At 36.0% G+C, this 21,521-nt stretch overlaps 2 protein-coding genes and 1 long non-coding RNA gene across 3 annotated transcripts; 1 reads left to right on the top strand and 2 right to left on the bottom strand.

Annotated features, from left to right (window-relative positions):
- Nucleotides 1-4,077: 4,077 nt before the first annotated feature.
- Nucleotides 4,078-5,460, bottom strand: LOC108135537. The gene is made up of 3 exons (XM_017256284.2): nucleotides 4,915-5,460; nucleotides 4,373-4,845; nucleotides 4,078-4,311 (listed from the first exon to the last, which is right to left on the bottom strand). The coding sequence occupies exons 1-3, from the start codon at nucleotides 5,402-5,404 to the stop codon at nucleotides 4,231-4,233; spliced, it is 1,044 nt and encodes a 347-aa protein (XP_017111773.1). The 5' UTR covers nucleotides 5,405-5,460; the 3' UTR covers nucleotides 4,078-4,230.
- An 805-nt stretch (nucleotides 5,461-6,265) lies between these two features.
- On the top strand, nucleotides 6,266-18,390 carry LOC121467075. The gene is made up of 4 exons (XR_005977190.1): nucleotides 6,266-6,547; nucleotides 8,119-8,533; nucleotides 17,015-17,234; nucleotides 17,573-18,390. It is a non-coding gene; the product is annotated as an uncharacterized LOC121467075 (long non-coding RNA).
- On the bottom strand, nucleotides 12,136-14,382 carry LOC108135482 (larval serum protein 1 alpha chain). Its single transcript, XM_017256225.2, has 3 exons — nucleotides 14,298-14,382; nucleotides 14,112-14,239; nucleotides 12,136-14,051 (listed from the first exon to the last, which is right to left on the bottom strand). The coding sequence occupies exons 1-3, from the start codon at nucleotides 14,371-14,373 to the stop codon at nucleotides 12,273-12,275; spliced, it is 1,983 nt and encodes a 660-aa protein (XP_017111714.1). The 5' UTR covers nucleotides 14,374-14,382; the 3' UTR covers nucleotides 12,136-12,272.
- Nucleotides 18,391-21,521: the final 3,131 nt, after the last annotated feature.

The raw sequence follows: 21,521 nt of genomic DNA, 5'->3' as shown, positions 1-21,521 counted from the left end.
ACAAATTTGAAATTGGGAATCAAAACATGTTTCATATTTATAATTTTATTAGAACTAGGAGGAATGTCAAGAAAAATGTGTAGTAAACTTAGATATTTCTTCAGTTACTTGCCTAATAGTTTATTACTTATTTTAATTTAGTGTATATTTTTAAAATTATGTTTCTAAATAGACTTCAACGTTTTCACAAATATTACCGATCCCTTCAGCTCTGTACGTACAGGGTATCCCAAATTAAGCCTGCAGAGCGCTTTGGTCTCGGGGTTTTACTGCAGCGCACGTGCCAAGGCAGCGTGGCTTTTGCGCAGGCGCAGACTCCTATTCGGAGTTGGAAAAAAAAGTCAGACACTCAAGACAACGACGATGACGATGCCCAAAACAGTTGTGGAACAGTTGTTCATCGTTGTTGCCACTGGTATGGCCTGGCCTCTTGTTGGGAAAACGCCCATACCAAAGCTTTATGGCCAAGTTGGTTAAAGCCATTTTTAGTCCCTCTATCGATCGAAATCAAAATCATCAGTTATTAAAGGATTTATTACTTCTCAATATTGTTGATTTGTATATAAATGTTGCCAGCTTTTAATCAAAAATGTCAAAATGCTATTTAACTTGCAAATATTGAAATGCCAAATAGGTTCTAGTATATTATTTATAAATTATAATCTTTTGTTTGTAATTTGCAGCATATTTACAATTTATATCTTTAAAAAATATTAACACGTTAATTATTAGAAATTTTTTGAATCTGTAGAGCATCAAGAGTTTTCTATACCATTTTTTTTATCGGAGAACAACTTCGACCATGACTCTTCGATTTGTGCGATGAACAAGACAGAAAAAGAAGCTTTTGGTTCTCCAGAGTAAAAGTCATTTATTTTATTTAGGGTCTTCAGACATTTTCCTCTGCGCAGCGTTTTTAATTAAAAACATAGCCAGAAACAAAATATCTTGGCTACTTGGGCTCGTGCCCACGATTTAAAGGTGCACAAAGTGGGCGTTGAATTCTGAGGCGGGAATGGCAGCTTCTTCTTGAGCAGACATTGTAATTGTGGATCATGATGGCGTTGAAGATGATGATTCAGCCGATTTATGGCTCGTGCCAGCCGTCTACAGCGAGGAAAACTTTAACTTCAACCTGAACTTCAGCTTCGATTCAATCTCGACAGCATCTGAAACGGGAAACGGGATTTATCACTGATGGGTGCTACTGGAAATTTGTTTCTCGTTTGTTGCCACCAAAAAAAAAAAAAAAAGGGTTTAATTCGATTTCCCTGGAAATTGGATTTTTGGGAGCAGCACGTGGCTACGTGCTCCCCGTTTTCAAGCGCAGGTGTTGTTCCACACAATTTCCTTGGCCACGTTCTGATCTTTGACTGTCAGCAGCGCCCACGCCAATAGATCCCCGTGTCTTTGGCTTTTTTCTTTGTCGTTGTCTTGTCTCGCCAACTGTGTCAGCAATTAGTTGCGGGCTTTATTTATGGTCTCCATTTGCCATTTGCCTGTTAAATTAATTAAACAAAGCACTAAACGAACATTGTATCCATAAAGCAATTTGGTGTTTTGGAAATAAACACAAGGCCTTTGCCTGGATTGAGTTGCATATGTGGGTGATTTAAATGGAAAGGATCAAATATATATGTAGATATAAGTTTAAAACCTTTTTTTACAGTTTCAAATAGAGTTTCTCAAAATATTGATTTAAGCTTTAAAAGATCTAATGAACTATATTCATTTAATATATAACAGCTGTTTTACACAGCTTCCAACATTGTTGAAGGCAGAAGTAATAAAAATTCTACTGTCAAACACATTATCCCAAAATTGGTCTGATATTGCTTGGCTCGATCTAGAAAAGTTTCCCGCGAAACAGGCCATTTATAGATCAAAATCGCACATAAAATCATCAGCTTACCCCTTCCAAAAATCACTCAATCAGCAAATCCAAGTGTCAACGACCAGTTCAAAGTGTTTATAACTATCTTTTCAACAGCGATGCCAGCATTTTGCACAACAAAGAGATGGCCAGACAATTTCATTACCAAAGACCTGAGCCCCAACGACCGAACATTAGTCATCTGTGAGAGGCAGACAGACACGACCAATCGACTACAATGAACTTATCGCGCCTATAAAATCAATCAACTTTTAATAAAAAAAATACAAAAAAAAAAATACATAAACGAACAGCAGTAACACAACAATAAAGTGCTGCTGGAAAAGGAGTTCAGTTTCCGCACATATGGATCAGATCGGCCAATGACTCATCGAGTGGTCAAGTCAAGTCAAGAACGAACCGAACCCAAGCCAAACCAAACCGAAAACCATAAATAAGCTCAAATATAAATAATTTTTAGTTCCTCCCTTCACTTACCGCCTATCCGTCGTTCTCGCCTGGCTCTTTGCTTATTTGCCCATTCGGCTTTGTTTATACAATAAATCTACCTGAGCACAGGCCCTCTGCCACATCTAATAAGGTGGCGGACTGGCCAGAAAGAAAAGCATTATTCGGTTGTTCGAGGCTTGATGTACCCTGAAAATGTATGAAAAGTTTATTAATAGATAAAGTACTTAATTTGACTAGGTACTTACTTGGCAACAATAGACAAAACCTATTAAATAATAATAATAATAAATAGATATTTAGCATTCCAACTTTTTCATCAAAGTTTAGGGACTCCCAGACAGAGTATGCAATGCAGAGATGACTCCAACTGGGTCTAGTCTGGACCAAAAGGCCAACTACCTGCAGTCCATGAGTCATCCAAGCGAATCTTGCAGTTCGGCACACAGTTAAATGATCAACAATTCGTGGCTCGATATGATTAGCAAGTCCCTCGGCGATCGCTGGGCAGTCGTTCAGGTAGTTAGACCGAAAATGGGACGGAGACCATGGCCCTGTGTAGTCTGTCCCCAAAAGCTCCCCAACATGTTCACTGCTCACATATTGAAAACTTTTCAGCGGATTCGTGCCAATGTCTGGAGCGTCTACTACACCGTAGAAGCGGATGATGACTCATCGCAGATCACACCAGATGAAAACACACTCCATCCCACAATCTTGTCTTTTCTTACACGACCACGGGATCTGAGGATTCTGTTTTTGTTTTAATGCAAAACTTGTGTTTCGGCTTGGAGTCTTTTGTTGTGATTGCGACTGGGAGGAGATTTTGTCAGAAAAGTAAAAATTATGAGCGTGATCAGCTCCGAAATGGGCTCAGAAGTCGCTAAATTTCTTAATTAAACTGGTGTGAAATGAAAACTTTGCATCTATAAAGCTGAAAATATTATTCGCACGGAACCCTTGACATTTTTACGAGTTTTAAATTGCCTCAGACAGTTTCATTATTAAGTGACTTGCTCTCTCAACTAGTTTTGTTTTGTTGTTCCCAAGATAATTTGTACTTTTAAACCCATTTGCCTGGAAATCTGTTTATGAAAAAAAATATGTACATATGTTATTGTGCACAAAAAAATAATAATTAAAAATATTAGATACTATAACTGGATTTATGTTTTTAAAATATACATATACAAAAATTAAATTATTTTTTAACCATTTTAACAATTGACTATATAAGCCGTTCAACTATTGTTTTATATAAATTATTACTATCAATGCAATTCAAAATTTATAACCTTAAAGGATTCGGATTATTTTTAAATTAAACACAAAAGGAATATTTTCCTAAGTACGTGCACATGGAATAGTTTAAAGGAGCTGACGATATGAAAATCGTTCTTCATTTTCTATTTATAAGCATTTATTGCATTGATGTTGATAGATTCATGTGGCTTTTGCAATTTCTATAGATATTTTCTGGTTGTCAAATTAAATTTGTTGCATTCGGCGGATGCTTTAGTTTTAAATAACTTTTCCAGTTCGTTTGTGCAATACACACATCCATGGGGAACGAGAAAATAAATGTATGCAAAAATCTGGTATAGAATATTCGCCTCAATGAGTTGGAGGTGTGAAATGTTTGCTGTGATGCAAATTACAAATTTCAAAGAGAAGGCGTTAACCAGTGCAGGCTGGAAATATAAGAGATTTGTTTATTTTTAGTACGCGTGCAGTCTTTTATTAAATTTATTTTGGTAACCAATTGTTTTGGTGTGCTCTGCGTACATATTTCCTGGCTAAAAGTCATATTATCCACTGTTAAAATTTAATCTGAGAAAAGTTTATACAAAGTAAAAATTCATTGATATGAAAAAGCCCGTAGTTTGTGCTTATTCAAACTCTTCTGTAAAGAAGGTTACGGTTCTCTTCCCATCATAGTTGCGAATAACTATGTGCGAGATTTCGGAAAGCTATAAGAAAATATTTGTTAGTTTTATTGATTATAAGGAAAACATTTGTTTTATGACTTACCATCTGATCGGAAACTTCGGGTACATCAGTTAAAGTCTCATAATATGCTTTAAACAAATCGCGGTTTTCGGCAGGGAAGACGATTATCAGTATTTTAAGATTTGAGCAACGTCGAACGACATCCAATACGTTTGGATGATCGAAACATATTGCCAAACATTCCAAATGGTTGACGTTTTTCGAAATCCAATTATAGTTCGAGGAATCTATCGTCTCTAGACTGTAAACACCTAAGGTTTTCAGCTTTGGCATCACTGGTATATCGCTGAAGATAGCACAACAGTCAAGTAAAAGAACTTCCAATGCTGGGAAGTTGACTTCATCATTGGTTTTTTGCGAACATAGATTAAATCCACTCAATGCCAAAAACCGTAGTTTTTTAAGCGACGAAAATGTATCATGAAGGTTGACAGGCTTAGGCAAAAATGTCGGATATTTATTATTATCCAACCACGTACCCATTGCACCCTCATCTATACAAAAAAATAATGTAATTCAAATGTATATGTAGGTACAACTAGGCAATTAAAATGAATACTTACAGATACTTAATTCTGGACTGAGTTCATTGTATAAATAGATTTCTTCCAAGTCAGGAAGATCTTTAATAAATCTCAGAAGTTTCGGAGAGGCATTTTTGAGATCAACAGAAATTTCCTTGAGGTTTGGCATATTTCTTATAAATTTTCCCACAGTTCCGCGGTTTCGGGAGTTTATATAAAATCCTACGGACTCCAGATTTTGGCAATAGAGCTCTATTAACTTATACGGCGGACTGATATCCTCGTCATTTTTGGTCTCGATATGCCGAATTGTGGAGCCGCATAGCGGAAGTAGAGCTCCCCAAAGCCGAAATGGAACTTCCTCCACGTTCAAGCACTCGAAATCATATCGGCTATGGTACTTAAATGCTGCAGCCAGCACCTTATCCACTCTAGCCAAATTCAGCTTATATTCGACGTTTCCAAGCAACTCGAATATTAAATCATGAACTTCCAATGGTAACCCAATTAATTTCTTCAGATTTCCCATTTTGCAAACTTCGTTAAGCACGTGCTAGACAAAAACGACCTTTGACCGGACTTTCGATAACTGTAGGTCAAGATAACACCATTGTGTGCATATAACTTTAAAACAAATGGAACGAATCAATTCCCACCGCTCTTATTTTCGCGGAACGATTAATTTTCTTATATTTTACTTCTAGATGTTAGTACCAATTGATGGATAAATAAAACTTGATAACTTAAAATATTTATTTTTCCTGTTTATTCAAACTCCAATAATGAACTGAGATTTTATTATGCTAATTTATCAAGCGAGTATACCTCCAAAATTCCAATTTAACACAAAAAAAAACGCTGAAGACATTGAAGCTGAATATTTATTCTTTTTAAGTTTAGATTCCAGCGAATACAATATACGCTCTCATTTTACGAGTGCAAAAATGTATTTAATATCTTAAAATAGAGATTTCTTGATATTATATTTCAAGTTTATTAATTGGCTCACACTCTCATATTAGCATATGACAAATTAAAAGACGTTCGGTTTTTAGGGAGAAACGATAATACATTACCAAACTTAGAGAAGATCTTGTTTTTAAGTTAACTGACAGTTAAAATTCTTGTGTTCTAATTTTTGGGAGAACGGAACTTTTTATCTGCAAATCTTTTGATTCTTGCATTTGTGAAGTAGCCTTAATTATCGCAATAATCGATTGCATCACACCACCTTTGTTTTCCAGCCCTGGCACTATTTTCGATTAAAAACTTATCGAAAGTAGGACGAATTAGCGTGGTTTGGCTTTTTGTTAGCATTTGAGGTTAAAATCAAACATAGAGTATGTAATATAAGAGACACAATTTGCTATGCCCGAACCTCTGTCCAAACTCGGCTGATAATCATTTTGTTTATCTATGAGATATTCCAACCCAATTAGAGGAGCTGTCAGTAAATTGTCAACCTTCAGTCACACTACTACGAACTATCATGCATAATTCAAGCCGGTAAACCAAGAACCGTTTGATTTTCAGTAAACAAGTGTTAGTTGGCAAGTTTTTCAATACATACATATGTATGTATGTATGTATTGACGCATTGGAAGTTGGTCAAACTTCCAAGCTGTAAATGAAATCGAATCCAAGGATGTCAACTTCTTGTACACAGCCGATGGTAAGTTGTATCTGTAATGTGATTTTTTATTGTTGACATTGTTTAAACACGTTGGCAATAATAAAATTTCTGAAGCCCAAAAGAAACTTATTTAATGTGAAAAATCACAACAATACGTTAAAGAACAAAAATGCTTGTAATACTTAAATAAAATATTCAATGTTTGGTCAAAAGTTATTAAAAAATGTAATATTTGATTAACTAATTATTGGGAAACAATTTGTTTGTTATATCAAATAGTAAAAAATGTTTTGTTCATGGTGTAATATATTCGAAAATTTGTAAGTAAAATTTTTATTATTAATAAATTTAATTTGTAGATAATAAACGAAGTTCCATTTTATTTGTAGATCATTATATAAATGATTTTTTTTTTTGAGTATTGAAAATCGCCTTTTAAAAGGTCAGCATATATTCTTTTCGAACGATTTTAGTATAGTCCTTAAATTTGTATTTATTGATTATAACTGTATTGTATTGTCTTTATTATTTTACAGCGATATATGAAATACTTTTATTGGACCATATTTATGGTAACCTAGTTGTGTTGATAATGATTAGTTTAAATAAATTTTCGGTAGACAAATGTTTGCATACTGTCTCTTCACTTCTTTGATTCTAAATTACAGCTACTTGATATTTTTTTTGCAGCAAATCCACTACTTTATCAATATATCGCAGAGAGAACCCACAAGTGCTGCATAATAATTTCGATCAATTACAGCAATTAGCACGGCTCGGCTTGCACATAAAAAGCGCATCAATTGTGTTTGGCGCAGAGTCTTCAATTGCTTTTTATTACCATTTCGATGTGCCTTGATTTACGCCTGATCTGGTTTAATTTTTACAGCGATGGGTACAAATTTAATAGACCTGGGCTGTTCAGTTTCTAAAATTTATTGGTTTTCTGAACTTTCTTTTTACTACTAGATAGTTCGTTTCCATAAAAAATAAATTATCCCTATTTGTTTTTGTTATTAACATCCCCCCACTGAGAATTGCACCCATGAGGAAAATTATTTTTATCATCATTCATTGAGAGAGCTTCCATGCGCTATAATATTTGGCATTTTTCCAACTGGCCATGCCATAGATTGGGCTCTAAATATTTTTAGTACGCTACATCTCTTTTTTTGATAATTACTTCCCAGCTGAACGCATGAACGCCAGCGCAAACACTTTTCAAGCAAATGTTTTTCTTCAAAAAAAAATCAAATCAACAAAAATACTATTTTAGTCTAGCCGGGGCAAAGTATATTACGATATGAACGTTACAAATAATTGGTTTTGTGCTCACCTATATGCATATGCATATTTTTTATATGCAGAATGAAAATCTTTAAACAATCCCTTGTCTCTTTGTTTTTTAGTGACTCATGTTGATTTAAGAGCCTTCTACTTAAAGATATTTAATGCACAATAAGTTTATTGATTTACTATCGGGCATACATACATTCAAAATCCTTTATTCAACTATAAAGGGGTTTTGTTGGTTGATGATTTTGATTTGGACACTTAAGAAAGATATAATACAATTTTACCACATTTTAAAACTATAATTTTCATTGCAGCAAGACGCCAGCCAGTGAAGTCCATTTCGAAACAAAACATCCACAATCACCTACCCCAACAAGGCCATAAAAATGTGCCAACGGTGACCCACTTTCACTGTCCAGAGAATGTGACAAGCTTGTCAGGCATTGTGAAATATTGGACAACCCTTGAGACATGCCCAGAAACGATAAACCAAGAAAGCAAGAGGCAGTGGACAGAAGACAGGGGCCACCAACGCCTCCCATCGCTCATCCGACTGAAAGCGAAACAAAAGACGGCAACCGGCAAACATGGGGAATACTTCCGATCCAGGAGATCGCGATCTCGGTCTGAAAGTGGAATTAAATTTGCGATCGCCCACACACACACACAAACGCACCCACAGAATGAAACAAAAGATGAGTTTGTCTGGCGATGATTAACTTTATTCGGGTGAGACTTTATTCTTCGCTTGAAAGTAGTTTACAAGTTATCATTGTTATAAAAGAATAATTTTAAAGCCCTTTTTATTGATTGATGAATATAAATAAATTAACCTTTTGCTTACACTTTCAAAACTCTTAAAAATAAATGTGGATATTTGTAAATTCTATTGTCAAAACTATTGTTTTATAGAGCGATAACTGAGTCTCTACACACCAAAGATTAATTATGAATTATGAAATGTCCAAATTTCTTTGAACTCAAGCTTATCAAGTAGCGCTTATCTATTACTGAGGCTGGGAATCATTCTATTTTTTTTTGTAAGTTAAGTAAAAGTCAGACTCAGAATATGCAGAGTGCTTATTATAAATATTTATCACTTTCTTCACTAATATGTAGGTGAACTTATTTCAAATTTTTTGCATTGCTTAGCATCCATACTGCTTTTTTTATTTACTTTAAATAGAATCGATTCTAAATTTTGACAATAATTCTCGAACAGCTAAAGACCTTGATAAGACCTTAAATTAATTGCTTCCGTTTGGTGATTGCGTTGAATCTAAAATTTTCTAATCACTTCCAATTTCATTGGAAGACAGTTCCAAATGAAATTTTAGGCATTTTTGGAATTTTTTGCTGAAATCAAGGAATATGGTTCTCTAAGTGTAGAGTAATCTATTGTTTTTAGATTAAATTAAATACTTAATATTGCTCTAAGAAGTCTTAACCCATAGATGCATATTGAATGGTTCGTTGATTAAATATTGATAACCTTAAATATCTTTTGTATTAGCAATAATAAATGTAATAAAATTACACGTATACAATAAGAAATACCTCGTATGGCTAATATTCATTGAGGGTATTTAAATATTCGATGTTCGTTACAAGGCGTTTAGTCATATCGAAAGCGGATGAGCTGCTTTTATCGTTGCAATCGACGAACGTCTTCGTTTGCGTACAAGGCAATTTATTAATTATGCATAAATGGCAAAGACCCTGCTGAAGTTGAACGCGGGGGGAAGTGGGGGAGTTGAATGTTGGACTTGGGGAGCGCGGCGGAAAGTTCAAAAAGCAATCAAGTTCTGAGTGCCGACAGTTCTCAGCCGATTGTACTGTTATGCAAACAGAAGTGGGAGGAGGAGGAGCGACGGGATCGGGATCGGGACCGGAATCGGGAGACTTTATAGCCTGACCAACTGAAGTTAAGCTGACAAAATGCACTTCAACTGGAATCACCTTAAATGGCCAGACAACACACGTCTTTTGTCGTTAAGCATTTTATGGTTTTATCCCTTAGTTGGCAAAAGTTTTCATCGGAAACGATTTGACTGGGTAAAGTTTTTGGTTTTTATTTTTTTTTTTTATTTGCTCCCCTCTTTAATTTGGGCGTAATAAATTATTGTGAGGGAAAATAAGAGAAAAAATTAGAATCCATTACTAGGTCTTCGTCTTCTACCTGCGGTTAAGGCGTTCAGGATCCTCAAACTCCGATTCCCCGCCATGTGTTCTCAAGTGGCTCGATGGACTCGGTCCTATCTTTTGCTGTACACCCCAAACACCATTTTTCTTTTCCCCATTCTCGGGTTCTTCGCTCCTTCGCAAAGTTTTAAATTTCTTGGAAATAAAAGCCTGGACATTGGTTTTCGTCCTTCCCTTTTCTATCGCTCTACGCTCCGATGCCCCTTTTTTATGATTTCTGTCTGTCTTCTGTCCTGTTTTCGTTTGGGTTTTCGGGACCGGCAAATTTTTGCAGCTACCTAAGCCAACAGCTCACAATTGAGTTAACCTAGTGGAAGTGAGACAGACGGAGGCGAGAGAAAAAGAGACAGCAATCCTGAAGAAAATCTAAGGCGCGTTACGGTTGCCTAGTCTTAAACCTATACTCTATAAATACTGTTCGATCACTATGATCATTGTAGTCTTTTTGTAGCTTAAGAGGTTAAAGTATATGTTAAATATTTTTATTATTAAAGTACATGTTTAATATTTTATTTAGGCTAAATAGTTGTAGACTAGTTTTTGGATCGTTTTTGACAATTATTAGAAGTTATTCTATAAAAATATTAAAAATATTTTTGAAACTAATTTTCATTCGAGTCTTATTCTCTCATTCTAAATTACCAGAATTTGGATATGTCCCGCTGAAATGTATTAGGATCATCCAAGTTAATTCCAAAATTTGTTTAAACGTTAAATTGGTTTACTCTTAATTATTAAAAAATATTTAAATCGTTGTCGGAGGCCAATGCAACTTTCGAGTACACAATTAATAAATATCGGTTTTGAGGGATAATTTCGTCTATGGTTTCAGGGTATCACCGATTCTACCTAATTGAAATCTTCTGCTCATTCGTCTTTTACGTGTTATCTGCTCAGTCTGTTTGCCATCGACGCTCTGCTTCTTGGCCTCTGTCCGTGCGTTTATTTAATTTTTTATTCGGGCTTCACTTGTCCCTCATACGCCGTGTGGTTGCTGTAGTGGTAGTTGCTGCTTGGCTGCGATACGAAACCGTGCAGGTGTCCAATATTTTCTTTTATACCGCGTCATCGGCCCAAAGAAAGAGAAAAAAATAAAAAAAAACAACATAAAATCCAAAACTAGTTCTAGATTTACAGCCACACCCCCCTTCGACGCCCCTGCCGCGTCTCACTTTATTTCGCCCATATTTTCGATTCGATTGCGTATAACAAGTTTAGCGGTCTCGCTGTCCCCCCGCCCCCTTTTTTTTCGAACCGTTCTTCGACTTGGTATAAAGTGCTTTGCATCCATGCAACGTCGTCCCCAGACCCCCTCACCCCACCCCCCTTTGGGTCCACCACCCCCTCCCACACCTAAAGCCCTTTTTTCTTCACTCAGAGTTATATTCTTGTTCGCTTTTAATTTCTGTTTTGATTCTACGCTTTTGAAATTTGTACACTGAGAAAAGTTGTTTTTTATACCCTGTAAAAGCGTAAATAAAGAACTTGTAATCAGATAGAATTGAAGCAGAATTTTTAATTAATTCGTTGATTATTAACTTGTTTGTGTATTTTATAACCAGTCATGAATCTTTTCCTGTAAAAATTTAAATTTAAAGATTAAAAAGAAAATACAAATTTGTTTAATTTTTTTTTGGATTTAATATTTAGGTAAGTTTTGTTTATTGGATATGCATGTTAAATAACCGGAAAAAGAAAAGTGTAATCAATAACGTTTACAAATCAACATTTTTTTCTTGAGTGTGCTTTTGATTAATATTGTATACATGTTGGATTCAGAGTTTTTTAGGCCCCATGCGGAGTGGTCCGTCTTCTTAATATTTCCTCCATGCATTGTAATTACCCAAATTTGGCGTCACTATCCGTTAAAGGTTTTATTTGTTAGGATTAGGAAGGGGATAGACAGGAAAACGGTAATGTGGAATTGAAGTATATTTATGGAGTTGGTCTAACGATATCATAAAAGATTTGATAGATGACAGACGTAAAAAATAGTTTCCCAGAAAAAATTAAGGTATTTGTTAAAATGGCTTATGTGCAAATTTATAAAAGCCAAATTTTTATTTTCAGTCTATATAAGAAACCATTATTTATGTATATAAAAAATGTATTGTAAACTAAACTTTATTTATTCCTAACTTTCGGGGTTTATAAAAACTTTAAGCATTCACTGTGATAAGTTCATCGTAATGTTTTTCTTAATTTCAAAGATTATAAATCGTTTATCTTTATATAATGTTATAATTTTTGGCCCTTATCTATATTATTATACATAATCCTCATGCAGGATTTGCACATCTTTCCAGTAGACATGATCACCTGAGATTTCCACAGATTGGGTATCATCTTCCAGAATGCGTTCAAAGGGATAAGCTAAAGGCAATTCATCCCATCGACTAATTCCCCTGCTGAAGTCACAATTTAGTTCATTGCCCTGTCGAGCCTTGAAATCATAGACAGTGGCCACGATCAGGAGACGCATCTTTAATGGATTTCCCCTACCACCTCGGGGTAAAATCAGACGTCTAGGGAATCCACAATTAGGAGTGGATATATTCAAGGGAAAGTCGTATTCCTCCCTTTCGGCCAGTTTTACGAACTGATGGAGCTCAGTGAATGAGATGTGATCACCAATCAGTCCTCCAAAGTCCTTCGATTCCCTTGATATTCTATTTAATCCTGGATATATCACTTTTAGAAAAGAATCCAGCTGATAGAAGGGCTCCCTTTGAATGAATCCCCGCTCTGAAGTAGTAAGAAAAGTTCTAAAAATTGTAGATTGCGTTTTGTTGCTTGAGATTTGCAGGTTATAAGTGAAATCCCTATGTTGAAGTCGAAACTGCTGCTGTTGCAAGGTGAAAGGCCACACAAACTGTCCTGCCAAGTAAAAGTGCTTGGCATGTAGGATATTGCTTAGGTCTACATCAACCGGTTGGTCATAGGTGATCAGCGGACTTATCTGCAAATCATCAATGCGAAGATCACTGGGAATAAACATTTTCGGATTAGAGGGCTGGAACACCTGACGATACCATCGATATGACTGCAACACCCGCTCAGCATAATAGTAAAAGTTTTCGGATCTCAGTGCGGTTCGAATGTCTAGCAAAAGTTCGGGTTGGCTAGCTTTTTCTATGGTTAATCGTGTCCAATCGTAGGGGAATAGTTCGCCAAGCCCAATAAGCCAGTTTGTATCCACATCCAGATTAATAAGACTACCATTATTAAGCTGAAAACTTCTAAAGGTGATGGCATCTCCTACTTTTTTCTCCAATTTTTTCAGTCTATCGACAATAATTTGCGAAGTTTTCGGCGACTCTAGTTTAAATCGATGATTTCGTCTCTTTATATCCTCTTCTAATGCTAACCTTTTATACGACATTTTCTGACCATATCGTTCCAGTTTATATCGAGCTAGTAGTTGACCTAATTGATGGTACCACCACTCTTGCAGCTCACTTGTACTTTCTTCAGTAAAAACAATGCCAATGTTCACATTATACCAATACGACTGCCAGCCAATATCCTCCAACAAGTAGTAGAGTTCTTTTCCCTTTTTTGGCTGCTTCATTCGCAGTATATTCACATCGGCCATGGCCTGAAACCATTCAAGTGAACTTCGCAGATCTCCTTCCAAATTAAAGGGTTCCATTTTCTGCGGGTGAATTTCCTCAATGTCACTTACGTTCTCGTATCTTATCCAGTTGGCGAAATTAAATTTTCTAGCCTTGCTCACAGTTACATCATCGTGATACGTTTCGGGCCACAATTCATAAATCTTTGGCAAAATCAGGGCCTGATAATCCTCTCGTTTGAAAAGGACTTGTGTCAAAGCTTGAACAAAAACATCCGGATTTATGTGGACCCGTGCCCAGCAAATATTTTGCCACAAAGTATACCAATCCCTGGTGTTATAGAAAAAGTGATAAAGGCCCAGCGTCTGTTCATAATGATCGGCATAGAGTGGGTTGTAGTACACATTTCTGTGTAATAATTTTCCCAAATTGAAATCTTTATAGAACTTTGCCATGTGATCGTTGTAGACCTTAAATTTGTAACAACTGAGTTAGTTGCAGTTCAACTATTGTTTTTTTTATATACTGACCACATACTGTTCCTTGTCGGTTACCAACTTCTCTCCCAATAATCTCCATTGATCGTTCATTAAAGGTTCCTGGACATGATGCAAAATTTCCAACAAAAAACGTTGCTTTTCCAAAAAGTAGCGATTACCTTAAAATTAAATAATCTTTAGAAAACGATAAAAGTATATATTTTACAATTTTTGTACCTATTCCATTAGCAAAAACTTTCAAATTAATATTTAAAAATAAAAATAACAAAGATAAGAAGACGCAAAATCGCATGGCACTTGTTTACCACACACGATTCAAAAATAAACTGGTGACGATTTCCAAATTGCACTTTGATTACGCTTTATATAGCTTTCACCTATATCAGCTAGAATTATCATTTTGTTCGCAGGGAGGCAATTTTAGAAATGAAACGGCAATTGAGCATTTACAAAAAAAAACTTTTCGTCAATATCTTATAAAAAATATTGAATAAAATTAAGATTTAAATAAACAACATTTAAAAGACAAAACTAAAAAGAGAAAAATGACTAAATTTTCCATTTTTAGAGTTAGCTTTAAAAAAAAGTTATATGTATTAGTTTCATTAGAAAAACTTTGATTAAATTTAAAATAATGATCGGAGTTTTACAAGTTCTAAAATATAAAATTCATCGTCATTGGCTTCAAATTTTGTATGTATTGTAAATATGTTGCATTTGTATATAACATATAAACGCAAAATGTTTCGCATTGTTGAGTTAATCACTCTTAATTTATTTAAAAGACATCTTTTGTTCACAAAACAAATAAATACTGATTACTGGCCTTAATTTCCTTAATTGGCTATTGTTGGTTAGCATTTACTGAAAAACTGTAAATAAAGCGGAAAATGACCGTAAGAGATATGCCCAGAAGCGAGTCTCATTTGCCTATTAGTCACCAAGTGTGGCACAATAATGCAAAACGCTTTTCGCCAACCGGGGCTATATCCCCGCCCACCGGCGATCACTTCCCGCTCCTGTTGCGCAAATGTGCGGACATTAAATTGCCAACTCAGCCGCTTTCTGGGGTCTCTTCTGTCTTGCTGTCCGATGTCTGATTTCTGATGGCTGCTGATGACTGGATGGCGGAAAAAAAGGGCAAATTATAATGCGAGAAATGTTAATTACAGTCGGCGCGACTCGGATGTCTCGGTATCTCTGGCCCATTGTTCGCCCAGAAATTTGCCGCATTAATGTAAATCGGCAGCCAGGCATGACGGATTATAGGAACCCAGACCTAGTCCAGATGCAGGCCGACCATTAAATTATCGTCCAGATACAGCCGGTATTATATATACAAGTAGTGTATAAGACACAAAGCTCTTTGTTTCCATTCGCGGTGACAAAACGTTGCGCTTGAAGAACTTAATGAGTTGGAACCGAAACGAAAGGAAGCAACCAGTTACTCGTACCACCCTGTAACATAACTACTGTCTTTGCGCTGATTGATTCTTATTGATGGTGGCAAGAAGTTTTTGGCCCGATAAGCCTGTTAAGACCGTTACCGATCGGGAAGACCCTATTGCCTCCTCATGAAAACTGATTACCCAACTTTAGTCCCAACGAAACGTGACAAAACTGCTGGCGAATCTTGCCTAATCATTGTCAGTGTTAAATATCTAGAAGATACACTGGAGAAATTTTAATAAACTAAAAGGAAAAGATTGTTTTTTTCAAATAGGGAGTATTAAAAGAAAAAATATATTTTTAAAGAACTCAAATAGTTAATTCTGATATAACATCAAACCATGGAAAATGAAAAATTATAAAATAGTATGCTAACGTTATACAGAGTAATATTTCTATTTTATTATTTGAAAACAAAGCAAATCAATTTATTTTGAGTGTAAAAAACACATCCTCTGTGACTGCAAATCCTTTTGCACGTGCATCAGCACCCCGGGTTTTCCATTCGACAGTGATCCCAAGTGCTTTGCATAATATTAGCACATTAACTGAGATCGGGGATTGCATCGGTGCATCTTGGAGCAGGGTTTCAATGGGCTTGCCATCATCAAATCGCCATAAATCGTCACATCTGAGAACCCTTAGGGTCCCTGCTCCTTTCAAATGTCATCACAGACTCTTTTGCCGTGATCCTTGGCCCCGGGAGGCTTATGAAATGCAAATTACATTTCAATAGCGCGCTTTATTGGTCCCCTAACCCCGACTCATCTACGCGCACTTTGTTCTTTGTCATCGGTCCCGATGATTGCCCCTTTTAGCGCATTGGAATCGTATTTAAAAAGTCATTATCGGGCGGATCCATCCCCCTGCCATTTTCAGCGCATCAATCACTGCGCCTTTTGTCAACCTTCGTTTTTTGTTGGCTCATAAAACGGTTGGAAAGTGGACATCTTAGGCGCAGTGCGTGTGATTGGTAGGGTAGAACGCATAATAAGTTGGAATATAGATTTGGAAATCGCTGCTGGAGGTTTTCTTAGGCTCTAAGGGGTGTTGTGGACTTTTACACAAGATCTACTGGAAAAGCTATTTAGGTTTATTGATCTTTAGCTGTGCATTCATCGTGGTTATTCTAATAAAACAGAAGCTAAAGCTAAAGCTTTTAAACAGAAGTTGATGATTTTATGTAGATATAAGTTTAAAATATTTTATTGACATTTAAAGCATTTGTAAAACATATTCCTTTTCACTTTGAAATAAAATATTTTTCTTTTAAAACTGTAGGTATTTCAAAATTCCCTAGACAATTTGGTATTATTTCAAAGCTTGAGTGATCGCATTGACTTCAATTACCATATTTCCGCCACCTTGAAGAGCTTACACAATCGCTTTTAGCTGCCATCTAACTATTTTCACTCACTCTGCTATCTGCCAACCGGCCATAAGCTTCTTATTTATTATGACTTTTTTTGGTGTAAATATTTAAGGTCTGACGCATACGCCGGGGTCTTTTGGAATGGCATGTGGACCTCGGGCACTGCGTCAATGGCAAAATGTGTAACCAAGCACAAATGAATCATCGAAGTCAGGCCAAAAATAAAGACCTAAAGACCAGCCCAGACCGCAGGGCCCCGATCGGTAGTCCGATGTTTTTAATAAGGCAAAGCGACAAACAACCAAAAATTGGGTCAACCGAGATAAATACAAGTAAGTGTTGTTTAAACATACACTCGGGGGAATTAAATTGAATAACAAAAAAAATCCTTTATTTTTAAACAAATCCAAACTTTTCAACAAACTAGTGATATTATTAATGCGCTTAAGTTTTGTTTTATATGTATGTGAATAGATGTTTATTTTTTGAAAATTATTTTTTTAAATTCGAAAATATAATTTTTTACAAAACCAAAAAAGAAAGTAAAGTCTGCTTTGTAAAATTTTGATTTCAAAATAGTTTGAATTAAGAATAGATCTAATATGAATGGTTTATTTTGTTAAAGCTCAACCGTATTTCTCGTCATTAAATTGCTACTTCTTTTTTTCAGTGCATATAAATGGAGCTGATTTCGGGAGTTATTCTTGCCCGAAATTTAATACACTGATGGATATGGGAAGGGAAAGGAGTCCCGAACAATGGCAGGGCTTTCATGCGAACTGTCAACTTGTCACGACAATTAAGCGAGTCGATGGCTAACTGGCTATCTATCGGTGAAACATCAGGAAACGCCCACGCATGCCAGGCGTCTTAAGCGTTAAACAAATTAAATATCCGACACTGGGAAGTTGGGGGGGAATTATTGAAATACGACACCGATCGGAGTGGATGCATCAGGTAGAGGCGATGACCCAATTCGCTATGCACTTGCGCGACAATTTTGGTAAACACCAGGAACCCTCTGATGACCCCTTACCACCTTGCCACCTTACCACCTTACCACCTCAATGCCCCATCTCCCCTTTCTTTTTATTTTTTTTCTGTCAGCTCCAATATTTGTTTACCATTTAGTTTATTATGCTGTGTGCGCTTTGGTTCTGCCTTGTTTGATTGCCCTTATTGGACTTCGCTTCGTTCCCTTGTGCCGTGGTGATTTTCAATTCAAGTTATGATTATTATACATATGTTGGGAAAGTCAAATAACGGTCGCTATAAGTCGAGGCATATGGCATTCAAAGTCCCACAATTGTCGGCGATAATTTCAATTTGATGAGTTTTCAATTGGGTTCTCCAATGGGTTTTTTGATCTTTCCTCGCTGCGACTCTGAGGTGTTGGGAAAAGCTTGTTAATACGCCAAATGCCTAACAAATATCGTACATTAGTTCTCCTTTCTTGACATCTATGAGAACGAAGTCTTGAATTCAGCTTTATTGATGCGATTTGTGCATGGGAATGGATTATCTGGTAGTTAAATGTGATGGTTTATACTCATGAAGGTAGAACTCGATGAAAATTTAGAAAACAAATTTTATTGAATGCAACAACAGCGGATTTAAATATGTTTTAATTTAATTTGAAATAAAAATAGAAGTCCTTAATAAATAAAAAACTTCATTTGTTTTGCAATATATTTATTGAATTGAATCTATGGATCCTTTTTAAATATTTAAGCTAAACTATAACAAGCCTAACAAATTTAAAACTACTGAAAAAATACGATAAACATACTCTACTAGTATTGCAATTATTCATCATATTGTGGTTTTATAGATTTTATAATTTAAAATTCATTTTGTGTCCTCAATCCAGAATCAACATCACCTCATCAGCTGCACAGTTAACCCTAAAAGAGATGAAAGCGCCAAATCATCGCGAGGATTAACACCAATCGACCGGAGTCATTGTGGATCTCTGCCCACCTGAAAAGTTCCCATCGTTTTACGTGATTTGTTCTGTGTCAGTTGCCTTTTCTGCGTGTGACAAATTTACGGTGAGTGACTTTCGTAAATTGGATTTTAATAGTTTTTTGGAAATGCTTAATCACTACCTACCTTAAACGAGGACTACTATAAACGTTCGTAACGAGGCTTGTTTTAAAAATGTTTTTTTTTTAATTTAAGGGGGATTCAAAACAACATACACTTTTTCTCCCCATTGCTTCGAGTGCGAAAATCCGATCCAAGTCTCCCTGCTGTCTGCCACAGCAGAAATCTAAAAATAACAAACAAACAAAAAAAAAGATAAAATATTGTAAACAAAATTGTCATTCCCCCTTTCGTGCAGAGAATTCTTTTGGTTTATAAATACAACTGCCGCGCAATTGTAAAAGTTGACAATTTATTTTTAATCTAGAATATGCAAAGCAAAAAAATTCAGCCACGGTCCGCATATCTCGAAGATACTCACTGTCAGTGCTATTTTCCCCACTTTAGTCAAATACAATTTGAAAAGAATCCAGTCCTCTAGTAAATTAATGAAATTTTATTAAAGCAGAAGGGTAGTACTAAACTTCTCTTCTTTTATATTTGAATTTTTTTTCTAATTGCATTTTTATTTTAAAATATATTTTGTTATGTTTTTGAATCCATCGCTTTTGATTTATTCAAATATCTCATGTTTATATTTTTTATTTATATTAAAGTTGTATAAATTTTAAATGCAATTTTGTTATTGTTCAGCAGTTTGCCCAACATAACAAACATAAAAAATGCAATATACTTTGTATGACTTGTGAATATAAATATTGTTTTAAAAGTTAGGACAGTACACAAGTATTTTAAATTTTAAATTTTTTATTGATAGTGTTACATTTCAAGTTAAAAAGGGACGAGCTCCTAACCCAATTCAGAGGTGATTCCAGCGACCCAGAAGTGCCTCCCAGCCAAGCGGATCGGTTGCTCCAGAGAGCCACTGACCATCCAGATCCCATCCCTTGGGCGGCTCTTTGATCCCATTTGCAAACTTACTAGAGCATGGATGAGATTCGCTTTCGTTTTGCGGCTCAATTTCAGCGGAGGAAGGAGGAGAATGATTACAGAGCCTCGATCCAACCGGGGATCACACGTTTTTAGTTTTTTTTGGGCCAGTGCTGGCGAGCAATTGCTGTAATTCCAATTAATACACGGCACTTGATCGCTTTCCTTCGGCTCGTTTCGATGTGCGATTTCGTACAGATGTGGCGCGTGCTGCATGCCAGCCCAGTGTCGTATCTGTATCTGTGTATCTGTGTATCTATGTATCTATGTATCTGTATCTGTCCGATACTCGCCCATCGAGCCACACGTATTATTGTCCATCTATTTGTCTTCGATCAATCTCTGGAGTTTTAGTTCGAGTCGCAACAGCGGCCAGTATCGGACCCGCAATTATAAATGGCAGCCAGTCCGCAGAGTTGGCCACAATAATTGCCCCAAAGGGGAAATCGGCTTCAGTAACTACTCCAACTTTGTATCTAGCTGCAGACACGCTAACTGCATCAGTGTTTTCTTAGGCGTTCTATGACTTTTATCGCACAGTTCTAACTAACTGCAGGCGATGCTCTGATGACGGTAATCCAGGCACTTGCCATCTGCACATCTGCAGTGTTTTCCTGGCACTGGGTTGCATACGCAAAATTATCAAACGATCTAACTGTTTTTTCCTTCATTTGTAAGCATCTAAGCAATTTGATACTGACTTACAAAAATTTACAAGAAAATTTCTATATATGGTTTTAAAAACTAATCGAAATTACGAACTTCCTTGGAAAAAAGTTAGTTTCACTGATTTCACGAGCTCTGAATTTTAGTTTTAAATTTGGCTTATGTTCTTTTCGACAAATTTGGTATAGGAACTGAAATATGAACTTATAATGGATGTAAACGATGCAGCGGTTGCAGCATTCATGTCTTTGATGTAAGGTCAGAGCACCCAAGTAGCAAAAGATAATATTTTTATACTTATATATGATACGGTTTCAGATTAACCTTTTCTAGGATATTGATAGTTAATGGTTCATTATGAATGATATTTTTTCCTGCGTACTTGAAATTCAAGAAAAAATTTGGGAATCTTAACTAAAGAACCCTTCGATGCACTATACCCGAAATCAATGCACTTGGCCAAATCGATCGAGCCCACTTAAATATGGGTTGTGCTCTTGGCCTCGAATTGCGATCGGTTTCGAAGACGGGACTGCGACAGCATCCCCATACGTGGCCCTTCCCTTGCCCCCTCTAGCCTGGCCAAGCTCAGGCATATAATTTCGTTGACGCGCAGAATAAATGATAAATGCAATCATTATAAGAAACACAGCCACAGCAGAGCAACGAAAACTTGGCGAACACGAACGCATGATTAAAACTTTGGCAAAGATGTGAGCAGATGGAAGGGGGCCAAGATGGGATGAGGTCTGCTGTGGTGGATCCATGATGGGGTCCGCACTCTGAGGCGTTGATGCGAAGCTCAAGATACTTTCTGCACTCTACAAAATAATACATATATATATATATATATTGTTTTTATCATTTGAAAAAAAAGAAATTAGATTTAAATTACTATTTCATTGTTATTCTTTGGT

This window comes from Drosophila elegans, unplaced genomic scaffold, assembly GCF_018152505.1.
Source record: "Drosophila elegans isolate 14027-0461.03 unplaced genomic scaffold, ASM1815250v1 contig_208, whole genome shotgun sequence".
NCBI classification, from domain to species: domain Eukaryota; kingdom Metazoa; phylum Arthropoda; class Insecta; order Diptera; family Drosophilidae; genus Drosophila; species Drosophila elegans.
Note: the sequence above shows the minus strand (reverse complement) of the source record. Positions and strands in the feature narration are given on the sequence as shown.